The sequence below is a fragment of the Carcharodon carcharias genome, chromosome 21 (genome assembly GCF_017639515.1).
Source record: "Carcharodon carcharias isolate sCarCar2 chromosome 21, sCarCar2.pri, whole genome shotgun sequence".
Lineage (NCBI taxonomy): Eukaryota > Metazoa > Chordata > Chondrichthyes > Lamniformes > Lamnidae > Carcharodon > Carcharodon carcharias.
In genome coordinates this window covers 85,421,211-85,438,688 of record NC_054487.1, presented here as the reverse complement: position 1 = coordinate 85,438,688, position 17,478 = coordinate 85,421,211, and the positions used below count along the sequence as shown (strand labels likewise).

General features: G+C 47.7%; 1 protein-coding gene across 7 annotated transcripts in view; it reads right to left on the bottom strand.

Annotated features, from left to right (window-relative positions):
* LOC121293204 (serine/threonine-protein kinase 38-like) overlaps window positions 1-17,478 on the bottom strand; it is a 113,246-nt gene that overhangs the window by 29,482 nt on the left and 66,286 nt on the right. For all 7 annotated transcript variants that reach the window (XM_041216021.1, XM_041216019.1, XM_041216022.1 and 4 more), the window contains 6 exons: window positions 16,416-16,570; window positions 13,044-13,146; window positions 12,881-12,942; window positions 12,010-12,127; window positions 8,841-8,964; window positions 3,316-3,411 (listed from right to left, as the gene is read on the bottom strand). In XM_041216021.1, the coding sequence (XP_041071955.1) occupies window positions 3,316-3,411; window positions 8,841-8,964; window positions 12,010-12,127; window positions 12,881-12,942; window positions 13,044-13,146; window positions 16,416-16,570 (658 nt within the window). The remainder of the gene's footprint in view (window positions 1-3,315; window positions 3,412-8,840; window positions 8,965-12,009; window positions 12,128-12,880; window positions 12,943-13,043; window positions 13,147-16,415; window positions 16,571-17,478) is intronic.

The window sequence follows — 17,478 nt, the reverse complement described above, 5'->3', positions numbered from 1 at the left end:
TTGTTTAATACGTTTAAGGCTGAGATAGACAGGTTTTTGGTCTCCCAGGGAATCAAGGGATATGGGGAATGGGCAGGAAAGCAGGGTTGATGCCTGAGATCAGTCAGGGTCACATTGAATGTCGGAGCAGGCTTGACAGGCTGTGTGGTCTATTTCTTGCACTCTTGTAAGTCTCTCTATTAAGCTCATACTCTACAAGATGTACCACTCTGTCTCACAATCTCTCCCTTAATCCACTAAACTAGAAAATAGTCACTGCATTTCACAGTAATTCATTGGAAGTGACAACATTTCTAAGGAATGATTGAGGGAGCAGATCACTGCTAGAAAGAAAGGCAACTTGCATTTATACAGAGGTTTCCCAATCCCCACTTAACAGCTAATTAAGTTATTGGAGTGCAGTCACTGTTATAATGTAGGAAATGTGACAGGCAATTAGTACACAGCAAGATCCCACATACAGCAATGTGATAATAAGCTGCTGATGGAGGGATCAGCATTGGCCCCAGGACACCAGGGACCCCTCCTCTTCTTCGGAATAGTGCCATGGGGTCTTTTATGTTCACTCAAGAGGGCAAATGGGAGCCTCAGATTAAAGTCACATTTGAAAGGCAGCACCACCAATAGTGCAGCACTCCCTCAGTAATGGAAAGCCCTCAGCTGGTCTTCATTCCTTTAACAGTATGGACCTGCCTGCTCGCCCTGCCCCTGACAGGTGTAAGGCAATGGCAAACCACCACTGACAAAAACTGCCAAGCAGACAATGAGCCAAGGACCTGCCTTTGGGCAGAGCACACAAGATATGACCTTCAAACCTGGTACTGCCCTCAATCCTTAAAGGGGAAAAGCTATCCCTCAAGGATGGGAAGCAGCCTTTTGGGGCATGAGGGGGGGGCGAAATTGATTACAAGGTAGGAGACAGAAACTAGAAATAATGGATATGTACTCAAACTTTGTACTTGGGAACCCCCTTCAAAGCCAGTATATCCTTCCAGATGTGTAGTGCCTAGAACTGAATGTTCTATTCTACAAAGGATACATTTAAGGGTGTAAATGGATTGGAGGTGGTACAGAGGAGGTTTACCTGGAATGAATGGGTTTGTCTTATGCGTAAAGGTTGGACAGACTGGGCTTGTTTCCACTGTAGTTTAGACGAGTGAGGGGTGATTTGATTGAAGTATACAAGATCATAGGCGGTACTGACAAGGTGGACATGGAAAGGATGTTTCCTCTTGTGGGTGAGTCCAGAACGAGGGGGCACTGTTTTAAAATTAGGAGGTTACCCTTTTAGGACAGAGATAAGGAGAAATTTTCTCTCCCAGCGGGTTGTGTGACTTTGGAACTCTCTGCCTCAGAAGTTGGTGGAGGTGGGTCATTGAATATCTTTAAGACGGAAGTAGATGAATTTCTTTGCCTAACAAGGATCGGGGGTAGATGGGAATGTGGAATTCAAAACATAAATAGATCAGCCACGATCTTATCGAATGTTGGAGCAGGCTCGAGGGGCTAAATGACCTACTCTTGTTCCTATTTCGAATGTCCACAAGAAAGTCAGTTGGTGAAGGATCAAACTGGAGCCAATCTTTACATTCATTTACATTACAAGCATACACTTCTTAACCCAACCACCACAATTTTTGGTCTGTGTCTATTTATAGGGGAGTCAAGCGAATGCCCAGAATTCACCAGGATGATACCAAGACTAAAAGGATTAAATTGCAGGTGGTGGTGTTCCCATGCATCAGCTGCCCTTGATCTTCTAGATGGTAGAGGTTGTGGGTTTGGAAGGTGTTGTCGAAGGAGCCTTGGTGAGTTGCTGCAGTGCATCTCATAGATGGTACACACACTGCTGCCGCTACTGTGTGTCGGTGGTGGAGGGAGTGAATGATTAAGTTGGTGGATGGGGTACTGATCAAGTTGGCTGCTTTTTCTGGATGGTTTTGAGCTTCTGGGGTGTAACTGGAGCAGCACCCATCCAGCAATATTGGCAATGCCAACATGCATTGGCAAGTGGGTTCTGATTGTTAACATCCTAAACAGTAAACTGTCTTTTTAATGATGTTGATGGAGTGAGTACTGTGTTTACAGCATTTACGTCATCCTTTTTTAAAAAATGGTGCCTGGTGTTTCTTGCACATCACGTCACACAGCTCCCCTGACTGGTTTGTACTTTTTCTTCAACTGGTTCTTGGAACGTGGTTTAGGCGTCGTTCATTGCTCCCTGAGGGCATCAAGCGTCCGCCACATAGGTTGGGACTGGAGTTACGTGGAGGTCAGTCAGGGTAGTGGCAGCTCCTGAACCAGCTGTGTTTTGAAAGTGACAGTGCAGCAGCTTTCACAATCCCTTTTTGTGGTAACAATCCAATTTATAGCGTGGAATTTTACAACCAGCCATGGGATTTAGACGCAGCAACTGGGTTGCTTGTCGTCATATCCTTCTATTCCTCTCTCCCTCATGTATTTATCCAGATTCTTCTTAAATGCCTCTCAGCTATTCATCTCAACCACTCCCTGTGGTAGTGAGTGTCACCTTCTCCCCACTCTCAGGGTAAAGGAGTTCCTCCTGAATTCCTGGTTGGATTTATTAGTGACTGTTATATTTATGGTTCTGGTCTCTGCTGCAAGAAGAAATATCTTCTTTATGTTTACCCTAGCAAATCCCTTCAGAAAAAGCTGGAGAGCATTTTCATTTAGGCACATGACACATGCCAAGGGACAAAGGAAGAGTCCTCTCTTTTATTCACATAGTTTCATTCAATTTAATGTGAACTATTATAGATAAAATAATTGGAAAAAAAAAGAGACTTGCATTTATGTAGCGCTTTTCACGACAACTGGCTGTCTCAAAGCACTTTACAGCCAATGATGTACTTTTGAAGTACAGTCACTGTTGTCATGGGGTTTTTTACATTCACCTAAGCAGACAAGCAAGGCCTCAGTTTAACATCTCATTTACAGATGGCACCTCTGACAGTGCAGCACTCTCTCAGTACTGCACTGGTGTGAGGGCCTGGATTTTTCTGTTCAAGTCCTGGAGTGGGATTTGAACCAGATACCTTATGGCCTAGAGGCAAGAGTGCTACCAACTGAGCCGCGGCTGGCTCACTGAGAGTTCAGCGTACAGGATGATCGTTTCCACAACATGTTGAGTGTGACAGTGAACGGATCACCCCTTTCACTCTTCCCCCCTGCCCCCCCCCACTCAGCCAAATTACACTGGAGTCAGCAGGAAGAGAAGCTGGCTGGGTCACCAATTTGCAATCGCCCTTTCTGCACTCCCACTCAAACCCCCATTTCACCCCCTGTTCAGTTTACCTGGTGTGTTCCCAGTCCACTCCTTCAAAAAACAGGTGACTTTTAATTTCTTCCACGCCATTAGCTCCAATTCGATTATCTGCCGCACAGCAAAATCTGAAACCGTACAATGTAACAAGAATCAGTACAACAAAGTCACTTCAGTCCAAAAGTTCTTGGATCCAATGACTGTGAACATGTGGATATTTCATATGAACATACGAAATAGGAGCAGAAATAGGCCATTCGGCCCCTTGGGCTGCTCCACCATTCATTAAGGTCATGGCTGATCTGTTTGTGTTTCAAATTCCACATTCCCATCATTCCCTGATAACCTTAGATTCTTGTTAGGCAAGGGAATCTATCTACCTCCGGCTTAAAGATATTCAATGACCCCATTTCAACCGACTTCTGAGGCAATGAGTTCCAAAGTCGCACAACCCTCAAGAGAGTGTAAACAGCCTATTTTTATTTTTCTTGGACTGTAGCTTTAAAAACTGCCATGACTGAATTGAAAGACATGTTCACTGGAACAGGATGAGGAATATCTACAATGTTGCTATTCTGCAACAGAGCGTGCCATAAAAGCACAGGATGGTACCGAAAAGGAGCCCTGGACTAAGGGCAACTGCTTGATGACAGCATTTTAATTGGCTCCTGACCAGGTGACCAGGGTTTTGTGTGGTAACAGTGCAGGCAGTGAAGGATTCCACTAATTCTGCCAAAGCAGCTAGTTGGCTATTCCTCACATCTCTGTAACCTGCTTTCTCTGAAAACCCCTGTCAAAAAGGGAAAAACAATCACCAGTAGAGACATTGAAAAGCACGTTTTCAACCAGTGAACCACAGACTGAAAGTGCTGGGAAACCACCTCGTGTCATCAACAACAAACTGCATGGAATTTGGAAGATAATCAAAATCAACCCATCTGATCCTGTAATCCAGATTGGTGCTATTGAACTATTTTAACTCACCCTTAAAATCTGTGTCATGTGTATATAAGGGTTTAAGAAGGGGTAGAGCTTAAGTTATAGAATTAGAAGTTAGCATTTCATAATTTTTTTAACCACTAATTACAGATAATTTGTTCAATAAACAGTTATTTTCTTATTAAGTTCACAAACCTGGTGCTTGTTCGGTTAACCTAAACTAAACAGTTAGGTAGAATTGGGGCAATCTGGTGGTTTGGTTGCACTTTTCACATTTGTTGCGGCCTGGGGAACAGTGGCGGCTGATATTACAGCACACGATCCTCAGTGAGTCGTGACAAGAGAAAAAATTTCTCCTCATCTGTCCTAAAAGAGTGACCCTTAATTTTAAAACAGTGCCCCCTTTCTGGACTCACCCACAAGAGGAAACATCCTTTCCACATCCACCTTGTGAAGACAGTTCAGGATCTTATTTACTTCAATCAAATCACCCCTCACTCTTCTAAACTCCAGTGGAAACAAGCCCAGTCTGTCCAGCCTTTCCTCATAAGACAACCCACTCATTCCAGGTATCAATCTAGTAAACCTCCTCTGAACTGCCTCCAACACATTTACATCCTTCCTTAAATAAGGAGACCAAAACTGCACACAGTATTCGAGGTGCGGTCTCACCAATGCCCTGTATAACTGAAGCATAACATCCTTACTTTCATGTTCAATTCCTCTCTTAAAGGACAGCATTCCATTAGCTTTCTTAATTACTTGCTGTACCTGCATACTAACTTTGTGACACACACACAAGAACACCTAGATCCTTCTGCACCTCAGAATTCTGCAGCCGTTCTGTTTAAGTAACACTGTCTTTTTATTCTTCCTGTCCAAATGAACAACTTCACATTTTCCCACATTATATTCCAGCTGCCAAATTCCTTGCAGTTGGCCTACTCACTCCATCTATCTATATCTGTCTGCAACCTCTTTATGCCCTCTTCACAATATACTTTCCTACCTATTTTTGTGTCATCTGAAAATTTAGCTACCATGCCTTCGCTCCCCTCATCTAAGTCATTGATGTAAATTGTAGAAAATTGAGGCCCCAGCGCAGATCCCCTGTGGGACTCTGCTCATCTCATCCTGCCAATCAGAAAAAGACTAACTTATGCATACTCTCTAGCTAGCTAATCTTCTATCCATGCTAATATGTTATCCCCTACACCTTGAGCTTTTATTTTCCACAATAACCTTTGATGTGGCACTTTATCAAATGCCTTCTGGAAATCCAAGTACAGTATGACTACAGGCTCTCCTTTATCCACTGGGCAAGCTGCTCCTTCAAAAACGTCCTATAAATTGGTTAAAACATGTTTCCCTTTCAAAAAACCATGCTGACTCTTCTTGGTTACCTTGCGTTTGAGTTTTTCTGAGTGCCCAGCTATAACCTTGTTTATGATCAATTCTAACACCTTCCCCACGCCAGACATCAGGCAAACTTGCCTATAGTCTCCTGTTTTCTGCCTCCTTCCCTTTTTGAAAGAGGGGTTATCATTGCTACTTGAGGGGTTATATTTGCTACTTTCCAGTCTGATGGAACCTTTCCAGAATCTAGGGAAATTTTGGAAAATTAACACCAGCGCACCTACTGCCTCATTAGCCACTTCTTTTTCAATCGCTCTACATCTTTCCTTTCCTCCATTTCTATCCCTTGTTTTCCTCTTTTAATGACATAGGAACAGTTGGAGGCCATTCAGCCCATGAGACTTTATTTTTTATTCTTTCATGGCTGGCAAGGCCAGCATTTGTTGCCCATTGCTATTGACCTTCAACTGAGTGGCTTGCTAGGCCATTTCACAGGACGGTTAAGAGTCAAATCACATTGCTGCAGGTCTGGAGTCACATGTAGAACAGGTAAGGATGGCAGATTTCCTCCCCTAAAACAGCATTAGTGAACCAGACGGGGTTTTTACAGCAAATCGATGATGATGGTTTCATGGTCACCATTGCTGGGACTACCCCACAGCCTAGCCTGGGCCTCTGAATTACTAGTCCAATGATGTTCCCACTATGCTACCATCTCCCCTCAACGTTTCACCATTCACTCAAATTATGGCCGATCTCTAACTTAACTCTATTTACCCAGCGTGGTCCTGTAACCTTCAACAGCCTTACTCAACAAAAATCTATCCATCTTAGTTTTGAAATATTTAATTGACCCCAACCTCGACAGCTTTTTAGTGAGCTGGGGTGGGTGGGGTGAGTTCCAAGTTTCCACTACCCTCTGTGGGAAGAAATGTTTCCCGACATGGCCCCCACTTGAATTTCAAGTTCCTCCCTGCCTTGCTTTGGCCTCCCCCACACCAGAGGGAATCATTTCGCTCGGTCATAACTTCAGTTAAATTCTATTTTTCCCATTTTCTCCCATTCTTTGAATCAAGGTATTTACTGCACTCAGCCAAGCTCCAAGCAAATAAGATCAAGTCAATTTAGTTCAAAATGGTGCAGGAAACACCCAGTGAATGAGAACCTTCAAATAAAGCAGCAGATCTTCAGAGATATCCTACAGAAATGAATTAACCCAATAACATAAATTCAGTTTTAAAGCAAAAAAAGGCGGGGCTTGCAAATGAATTATTGCCGATTTGCCAAGATGAGATCTAGAAGCGTCACATAAATCAAACAACTGTCCTTCAGAAATCTGTGGAACTCAATCCTCTTTACACTGGTATTTTATAATATGTGTTTGAAGCCAGTGCCTGATGGAAGGCACGGGAGACAGGGAGGTGGGGCGGGCACAGAGAAGGAGAGAGGACAGCGAGAACGAGAGCAGGAAGAGTGCACGAGAGACACTTTCATTGATATAGCACCTTTCGTAATCTCAGGATGTTCAACTTTTTGACGTGTAGTCACTTGAGGCATGTAGGAAACAAGGCAGCCAATTTTCACACAGTAAGATCCCACAACACAAATGCTCAGGTAATCTGTTCAAGTGTTTTAGTGATGTTGGTTTAGGGATAAATATTGACCAGGAATACTGGGGAAGGCTTCACCTGGTCTTCTTCTAAAAATGGGGATAGAATTTGTTCTGTCCACCTGAGGATGACTGGCAGGGCCTTGGTTTACCATCTCAGCCAAAAGATGGGACCTCCGTCAGTGCAGCACTCTCTTAGTACTGCACTGAGTATCAACCTGGATTTTGTGCTCGAGACTACGGTTTGAACCCAGAACCCTCTGGCTCCAGGTGCTAGCCACTAAGCCATGGAAAAGGGCTGTTTTTAGCGATTGCCTGATTGATGGATCATCTCTAAACCAGAGCAAGATCTGTTAACAGGAACAGTTTGAGATTTAATGAGAACAGGTATTTCAACTGAAATGTGGCTCACAGGTTTCCATGATCTGTACTTAACTGGCTCAGGAAAACAAAGGGATTGGACTTTCCTCAACTTAGTTGACCAAATTCTACACAAGATTCACAACAATAGACGTTGGACAATGTAAAGACTAAAAATTTCCAAATATTAAACAAATAGTTACCTGAAAATGCGTAAGAGTTATAGTAGCCCTAGTGGTTTTGGTACTAAATATGTAATCTAGAAGCTTGTGAGTTTAAATCTCACTGAATTAAATAAATTGAATAATCAGCGGGCTGGGGCAAAATGACCATGACAAACCAAACTGGGTGAGTAACGACCCTGAGCCTGGTCAATACCCTCAGGACAGTCCGGACCTGTCAGTGTGATCCACGATCCAAGAACCAAAAATAAATCACTTGGGAGATTTAACCATTGCTTTTTTACCTGTGTAGGGACAGCTTGCAAATAAACAGAGAATCCTTAAGTCAATACACTAGAGTTTATCCAAGAGCTAAAGAGAAAACATTGTAACTTAAGCATGTAAAGAATGTTCCAACAGGTTACTGTGCAGGAGCAGTGGCCATTCAGCCCATCACATCTTGAACTGGTGCTAGATCTTTAATGTATCTTTTCACACTCCTCCTTTTCAAATACTTATCCGACTGCAATCTCAAAGATGCTACAGCCTCTGCCTGAATAGTGGTGAAGCAATCCATGCCCTAAGCACCCTCTGTTAAGGAAAGTTGGTCTTAAATTCCCCCTTTATAGGATAGGATTATATTCGCTGGAGTTCAGAAGAATGAAGCGGGATCTCATAGAAACCTACAAAATTCTAACATGACTAGACAGGGTAGATGCAGGAACGATGTTCCCGATGGTGGGGGAGTCCAGAACCAGGGGTCACAGTCTGAGGATATGGGGTAGACCATTTAGGACTGAGATGAGGAGAAATTTCTTCACCCAGAGAGTGGTGAGCCTGTGAAATTCGCTACCACAGAAAGTAGTTGAGACCAAAACATTGTATGTTTTCAAAAAGGAGTTAGATATAGCTCTTGGGGCAAAAGGGATCAAAGGGTTTGGGGAGAAAGCGGGAGCAGGCTATTGAGTTGGATGATCAGCCATGATCATAATGAATGGTGGAGCAGGCTCCAAGGGCCAAATGACCTTCTCCTGCTCCTAGTTTCTATGTTTCCATGTTTCCGTTCTTCTGATAATAAAATACGAGTGTTTGAGCTTGTTCCCAGCTTGTCAGCCAGTAGAAATGCCAGTACCTTAGAATCAGGCTCTTTGATCTCTCCGAAATTGGAACTTCTGGGGGGAAAACTAATGTTTCTTTCCAGTTCATCACCTTGCGATAAGTCTCTTGAGGGGTTTCAGAGCAGAAAGGAGGGTAGCCTGAAAAATTTACAACATCCAACACCACTTTCTTCAGAAGCAAGCAGATTATAAACTCAGGATAGACAAATGGTTTCACATAAATATTATAAACAGAATTAAGCGCAGATCTTAAAGGCTTCAGGTGAGATTTTAAACCCACTCAAAGCCCATTCACTGGCACAGGGATTGCACTTTGAAACAAGAATGCACACAGACTGGTATCACACAGCACACCTCAAAACTATATATTGCAAGCAAAGTTCAAATTCAGAACAGATGATGTAGGAACAGGGAGACCATTCAGCCCATCGAGCCTGTTCCACCATTTCATTAGCTCGCGGCTGATTTGCATTCACTTGCCTGGCTTCTGTAAACACCACATGAAAATTAGATCAGATGTTTCGCATGAATATTATGCTGCACTATTGGTTTGCTACAATGTTCAGCAATCAAGTGATCTTAGCCAAGACACCGTTACGTAAGAAAAAGATAACTTGCATTTCTACAGTGCCTTTCCTGACCTCAGATGTCCAAACTGCTTCACGGCCAAGGAAGTGCTTTTCGAAACATGATCACAGTTGTAAAGAAAGAAAAGCAGCAGCCAATTTGCACAGAGCAAGCTCCCACAAACAGCAATGTGATAAACGGCCAGATAATCTGTTTTTTGCAATGGTGGTTGAGGGATAAATATTGGCCTCAGGACACTGGGGAGAACTCTCCCGCTCTTCTTCGAAATATCCTTTTAAGTCCATCTTAGAAACTAGATGCGGCGTCAGTTTAACACCTCATCCAGGCTGTGGCACCTCAACAACGCAGCACTCCCTCAGCGCTGCACTGGAGCGTCAGTCTGGAGTATTGTGCTCAAGTCTCTGGAGTGGGGCTTGAACCCATGAACCTCAAACTCAAGAGGCTATCCAGTGAGCCCCAACTTCTGATCGTCTATATCTGACCTTTCAGTGTGTGTTGTGCTACTTTCTGGGCAGACCTTGGGCTGCGATAGTTTCACTGATTCTCAATGCTTTGGCCTCTCAACGCCAGAGGTGGCAGCAAAGGAAAGGTTTGTTTGGGCCAATAGCTGGGAAGATCTGTAGGTCTCAATGGGATCTTCCCCCACCAGCAACAATAGCATGAGTCGCGGAAGTTGATTTTGATGCAGTCGCTGCTCGAAAGGAGCCCCACGGGTCAGGCATTATAAAATCACTCAAGGTAACCTTCAGAAAACAAGTCGAGGACTTGTACTTGGTCAAGACTTAAAGCAGCATGAACCCTCTGAGATAAACAGCCGATAAATCAATGAATTTAGAGATGGCACAGTTAAGAACAAAATTTGTATCGTACCTCTAACGTAATAAAGGAGCATCATTAAACAAAGCCTGACACCAGACCATAGATATTAGGGCACATGGCCAACAGCTTGGTCAAAGAGGTAGATTTTAAAGACTGTCATAAAGGATACTCCCTCCTTTCTTAGTTCAAGAAAGTGGTGGTGAAGGAGAGTGGAAGGTGAAAAAAAGGCCAGAGTTAGAGAATTGCAGAATCCGCAGTCCATTACATACTCCAGCCCTACAATTACCCCAGCACTCAGGAGTCCCGCCCTCGGAGAGGTGCCGTGTGCTAAATTGGGCACCATGCCAGCAGCACCATTCCTGGTGTAGGATAACGAGTCAATAGTTATGGTAAGGAGATAGTGATATGTACCATGATGTAACAGTGACATCAGCAGTCATGTGTAAGAGACTGAGGGGAAATGTCTGTACAAGATGGAGATGTACTTGCCTAGGAGCTGAGAATGTACTAAAGTGTAAGTAAAAGAGTTTTTGAAGAAGCAGAATGGAGTTGGGCCTAAATCGTTCCCAAGTAGTGGGGAACGTTCCCAGTCCACAACGGGCCACAACTTACCCAAAGAGTTTTCAATGTGAAAACCAAACCACAAAACACCCAGTGTCTACTCACCCACCCTCGCTGCAATTTTACCCGTGGGCTTATTGAGATTCTTAAGTGGCCTATTAATGGCCTTGTCCCAACTCCACTAGGATTTTACCTATGATTGTGGGAGGATGCTGGTGCCAGTGTCCATCCCACCCAACTAAACATTGTGAGCTGGTGCCCATGCAAGGTCCCTGTGCCCACTGGCAGCCACCCCCTACCCACCAAGTTAATTCACCCCGCTCCAACTATTCCCCTACCCCACTGCCCTGTCCAGCTCAGACCCCACCCCCTTTGCCCCAGTCTGCCAGCCTGGGCCCAGCGAGACCCTGGACTGACCTTGAGGTCCAGCTCCATTGTAGCTTGCTTCCCTCTAGGACTCACTGCAGTCCCAGCAGTGACCACCTCTCTTGGTGGGGCCAGAGAGCTGCTGGTCATTTGATTGGCCAGCAGCTCACAGAGGGGGGTTTTCCTCCCCCAGTGGGAGCAGAAGGCCCACCCCAAGCCAATTACTGGCCTGAAGGCTGTTAAATGGCTGGGGGTGGGTAGGGTGCAAGCCAGCCAAACACTCAGAATCATGGGACACAAGGATCCCACCGGATGTCAACTGGGAATTCTGAGCTGGAGTTCCACTTTCCACTCACTGCAACTGTCTGGAATGGGGTTTGTAGCCTCCACCTTGAGAATGAGAGGCAGGAACGCTACCACTGAGCATAAGGTTGGCTCTACCACCATCGTGAGTACTTTGGAGAGAGAAACAGTGTTAACATTTTGAGTCCATATGACCCTTCTTCATATGAACTCAAAACATTAACTCTGTTTCTCTTTCCACAGATGCTGTCAGACCTGCTGAGTTTTTCTAGCATTTTCTGTTTTTGTTTCAGTTTTCCAGCATCTGCAGTGTTTTGCTTTAATATTATCGTGAGTACTTTACTCTGTTGGTTACTGATATTCCTTAAATAAATAAATGAATAAATAAATAAATATACACACATGAAGTACATTCACCAGAGGCATTTCCCATTAAGTTCAGCACTGTAAAGCTGATGTTTCACCACGCCTGTGGGCTAGTCAGTAATTTTGATTGGACAACAGCAATCTACACCGAAGTGCTTCTCGATCGGTCCTTGGACATACCTATCAGCATTTCATACATGATGACCCCCAAAGACCACCAATCACAGAGCTTGTTGTATCCATTCTGCATGAATACTTCCGGGGCAATGTAATCTGGGGTGCCAACAGTGGAGTAGGCCTAAAAAGCAGAATGAAAAACAAAAGCATCACTCAAGGGCCAAACACCAACCAGTGACAACACAGGGACCGCAAACTCTGAACATTTTGTTTTTAAATCGCTTGTTTTTGGGAGACCAGGGAAGTGGGCCAGCCTCTCTGATTGCCTTTCCTTCACTGCCCTTAGATTGACTGTCGACCATTTCAGCAACTAACAAAGACTTGTATTTCTCTAGTGCCTTTCACAGCTTCAGTATGCCCTAAAGTGCCTTGCAGCCAATTAGGTACTTTTGAAGTGCGGTCGCTGTTGTTATGTAGGGAACATGACGGGTGATTTGCACACAGAAAGATCCCACAAACAACACTTGAGATAATGACCAGATAATCTGTTCTGGTGACATCAGTTGAGGGATAAATATTGGCCAGGACACCGGGGAGAACACTCAGTGCTCTTCAAAATTGTGGCCGTCAGATTTCTGATTTCCACCTGGGGACAGGCGAGGCCTTGATTTAGTCTCATCCAAAAAATCGCGCCTCTGACAGTGCAGCACTCCCTCAGTACTGCACTGGGAGTGTCAACCCGGATTATGTGCTCAAGTTTCAGGGTGTGAGGTTTGAGCCTTCAACCTTCTAGCTCATAGGCAAGAGGGAGCAATCCATTGAGGCTGGACTAACACAGTACTAAAAATGCCACACAAAGATAAGGCCTGAATATAGTGTTCAATAGCGCAGCACTACTAAAACTATTAAAACACAGTGAGAGAGTAAATCTCACCAGCTGCCGTCTATTCTTCTTCCATGTTTCTGCTTTTCGTTTTGAGTTCATATTCTGAAAAGCTGATGAGGAAAGTAATGTCATTAATCGAAAAATTAATGATTCACTGGGGTGGACAGCCCCAATAATCTAATCAATCACTTTGCTCTCAAAATTTACTTACTGAAATTACTGGGGGGATTGCACGTGAGATTTCGGTAGAACTCTGTCCTGTGAGCTTTCTTCAGTCCTGTGCACAGCCCAAAATCAGACAGTTTCACGTGTCCCTGTCAAAAGACAAACATCAGCAACGTGACAACTCTGCAATCACAAAAACCAATCACTTCTTTCCTCAAGCACAAACTGCCTGTGATTGGTCAAATCCTCGTGAAATGGCTGCAATCCCTGAAATATCTTAGTCACACAGTATTGAGTACTGAGGGGGCAAACAGAGAGAGCGGGCGAGAGGGACAGCGGGCGAGAGAGATGCACACAGAGACAGGGGACGAGAGAGACAGCGGACGAGAGAGACTGCGGGCGAGAGAGACAGCGGGCGAGAGAGACAGCGGGCGAGAGAGGCGCAGACAGAGACAGCGGGCGAGAGAGGCGCAGACAGAGACAGCGGGCGAGAGAGACAGCGGGCGAGAGAGGCGCAGACAGAGACAGCGGGCGAGAGAGGCGCAGACAGAGACAGCGGGCGAGAGAGGCGCAGACAGAGACAGCGGGCGAGAGAGGCGCAGACAGAGACAGCGGGCGAGAGAGGCGCAGACAGAGACAGCGGGCGAGAGAGGCGCAGACAGAGACAGCGGGCGAGAGAGGCGCAGACAGAGACAGCGGGCGAGAGAGGCGCAGACAGAGACAGCGGGCGAGAGAGGCGCAGACAGAGACAGCGGGCGAGAGAGGCGCAGACAGAGACCGCGGGCGAGAGAGACCGCGGGCGAGAGAGACCGCGGGCGAGAGAGACCGCGGGCGAGAGAGACCGCGGGCGAGAGAGACGCAGACAGAGACAGCGGGCGAGAGACACGCAGACAGAGACAGCGGGCGAGAGATACGCAGACAGAGACAGCGGGCGAGAGAGACGAACACAGAGACTGCGGGCGAGAGAGACTGCGGGCAAGAGAGACAGCGGGCGAGAGAGGCGCAGACAGAGACAGCGGGCGAGAGAGACGCAGACAGAGACAGCGGGCGAGAGAGGCGCAGACAGAGACAGCGGGCGAGAGAGGCGCAGACAGAGACAGCGGGCGAGAGAGACAGCGGGCGAGAGAGGCGCAGACAGAGACAGCGGGCGAGAGAGGCGCAGACAGAGACAGCGGGCGAGAGAGGCGCAGACAGAGACAGCGGGCGAGAGAGGCGCAGACAGAGACAGCGGGCGAGAGAGGCGCAGACAGAGACAGCGGGCGAGAGAGGCGCAGACAGAGACAGCGGGCGAGAGAGGCGCAGACAGAGACAGCGGGCGAGAGAGGCGCAGACAGAGACAGCGGGCGAGAGAGGCGCAGACAGAGACCGCGGGCGAGAGAGACCGCGGGCGAGAGAGACCGCGGGCGAGAGAGACCGCGGGCGAGAGAGACCGCGGGCGAGAGAGACCGCGGGCGAGAGAGACCGCGGGCGAGAGAGACCGCGGGCGAGAGAGACCGCGGGCGAGAGAGACGCAGACAGAGACAGCGGGCGAGAGACACGCAGACAGAGACAGCGGGCGAGAGAGACGAACACAGAGACTGCGGGCGAGAGAGACAGCGGGCGAGAGAGACAGCGGGCGAGAGAGACAGCGGGCGAGAGAGACAGCGGGCGAGAGAGACAGCGGGCGAGAGAGGCGCAGACAGAGACAGCGGGCGAGAGAGATGCAGACAGAGACAGCGGGCGAGAGAGGCGCAGACAGAGACAGTGGGCGAGAGAGGCGCAGACAGAGACAGCGGGCAATAGAGGCGCAGACAGAGACAGCGGGCGAGAGAGACGTAGACAGAGAGTGGGCGAGAGAGACAATGGGCGAGAGAGACGCAGACAGAGACAGCAGGCGAGAGAGACACAGACAGAGACAGCGGGCGAGAGAGACAGCAGGCGAGAGAGGCGCAGACAGAGACAGCGGGCGAGAGAGACGCAGACAGAGACAGCGGGCGAGAGAGGCGCAGACAGAGACAGCGGGCGAGAGAGGCGCAGACAGAGACAGCGGGCGAGAGAGGCGCAGACAGAGACAGCGGGCGAGAGAGGCGCAGACAGAGACAGCGGGCGAGAGAGGCGCAGACAGAGACAGCGGGCGAGAGAGGCGCAGACAGAGACAGCGGGCGAGAGAGGCGCAGACAGAGACAGCGGGCGAGAGAGACGCAGACAGAGACAGCGGGCGAGAGAGACGCAGACGGAGACAGCGGGCGAGAGAGGCGCAGACGGAGACAGCGGGCGAGAGAGGCGCAGACGGAGACAGCGGGCGAGAGAGGCGCAGACGGAGACAGCGGGCGAGAGAGGCGCAGACGGAGACAGCGGGCGAGAGAGACAGCGGGCGAGAGAGACAGCGGGCGAGAGAGACAGCGGGCGAGAGAGACAGCGGGCGAGAGAGACAGCAGGCGAGAGAGACAGCAGGCGAGAGAGACAGCGGGCGAGAGAGACGCACACAGAGACAGCGGGCGAGAGAGACAGCGGGCGAGAGAGACAGCGGGCGAGAGAGACAGCGGGCGAGAGAGACAGCGGGCGAGAGAGACAGCGGGCGAGAGAGACAGCGGGCGAGAGAGACAGCGGGCGAGAGAGGCGCAGACAGAGACAGCGGGCGAGAGAGACGCAGACAGAGACAGCGGGCGAGAGAGACGCAGACAGAGACAGCGGGCGAGAGAGTCGCACACAGAGACAGCAGCCGAGAGAGTCGCACACAGAGACAGCAGCCGAGAGAGTCGCACACAGAGACAGCAGCCGAGAGAGTCGCACACAGAGACAGCAGCCGAGAGAGTCGCACACAGAGACAGCGGGCAAGAGAGGCGCACACAGAGACAGCGGGCGAGAGAGGCGCACACAGAGACAGCGGGCGAGAGAGGCGCACACAGAGACAGCGGGCGAGAGAGGCGCACACAGAGAGACAGCGGGCGAGAGAGGCGCACACAGAGACAGCGGGCGAGAGAGGCGCACACAGAGACAGCGGGTGAGAGAGGCGCAGACAGAGACAGCGGGTCTCTGTTTGAGGGTCTGTTCCCTTGTCCCAGAGCATTGCTTGTGACAATGTTCCTCGCTCCTCCAGAGTCTTAACACAACAGAGAAGGATAGAATTAGATGATGCAGATGAGTACTGCAGCACAGCTGATAGGGTGAGATTAAGTAGGGCTGGGAGGGGGCACGTTGGAGCATAAGTGCCAGTATAGATCAGTTGGGCCGAATGGCCTATTTTGCTGCTGGATATTCTATGTAAACCAGAGCTCAGTATTCACAGTGCAAGAGCTGAGAGTTAATTGTAGAATCTCACAACACAGGAGGCCATTCTGCCCATCAAGCCAGTGCAGGAACTTAGCTTTATGAATTGCAAGTGGACAGAATGCGCTCCATTAAAAACAGTCTTCACCTTGGGAGAGAGACGACTCACCCTGCTATCTAATAGGAGGTTATCTGGTTTAATGTCTCTGTGAATGAAACCCAGTTGATGGATGCAGTCAATGGCCAACACGGTCTCTGCAATGTAAAACTGAGCCTCTTCCTCAGACAGTGTATCCTTCTTCATGAGTAAGGTCATCATATCACCTGAAGAAAACAGACACATTCAAGGTCATTGCAGTCAAGGGGCCTGCATCTCGCATACAGATTGTTGCTGAGGTGTGAGTAAAATGTTCTTGATTCACAACACTAGCACAATGGACTGAATGGCCTCTTTCTGTGCCACACCATTCTGACTCTATGCCCAGACCCTTCAAACCTCCCGAATGTTGAGATGGTATTTAACAGATTTTAGGTGGTAGCAGCCCTCATGCAAGTTTCATTATTAACTGGACAAAGATCAAGTTTTTTCCCCAATGAGGCCTAAAGGGAAACAATAGCATTGTGGCTACTGAGCTACCAGTCCAGGGATTGAAACTGTCATCCAGATAAGAGTACAAACCCCACCATGGCAGCTTAAATGTAATTAACTGAATAACACATGGAATTAGGATGTTAGTCTTTATCTGAAGGAGGCTGGAATTCAAAGGGGTTGGAGTTATCCTGAAACTGTAGAAACCTCTGGAGAGGGAAAACAGGCCTGACATTTAAGCTCAATGATGGTGAAGGGATAAATATCAGCAAACAACTCTGCTTGTCTTTGAAGTAGTGGCGAGATGATCTTTTGGCATCTGCCCAAAGGGGCAAATGTGGCTTCGGTTCAATATCTCAACTCAAAACAGCAGCTCTGACAGTGCAACCCCATCTGTTCTGATAAAAGGTCATCACCTTGAAACATTAACTCTCTCTCTCTTTCAGATGCTGCCAGATCTGCTGAGAGTTTCCAGCATTTTCTGTTTTTATTTCAGATCTCCAGTATCCACAGCATTTTGCTTTGCTATAACTCAAAGTTAGATCCCATTAGGAGTACTGAGGTCTATAAGACGTAAGAGCAGGAATAGGTCATTCAGCCCATCGTGTCTGCTCCACCATTCAATGATAACCCCAATTCCATT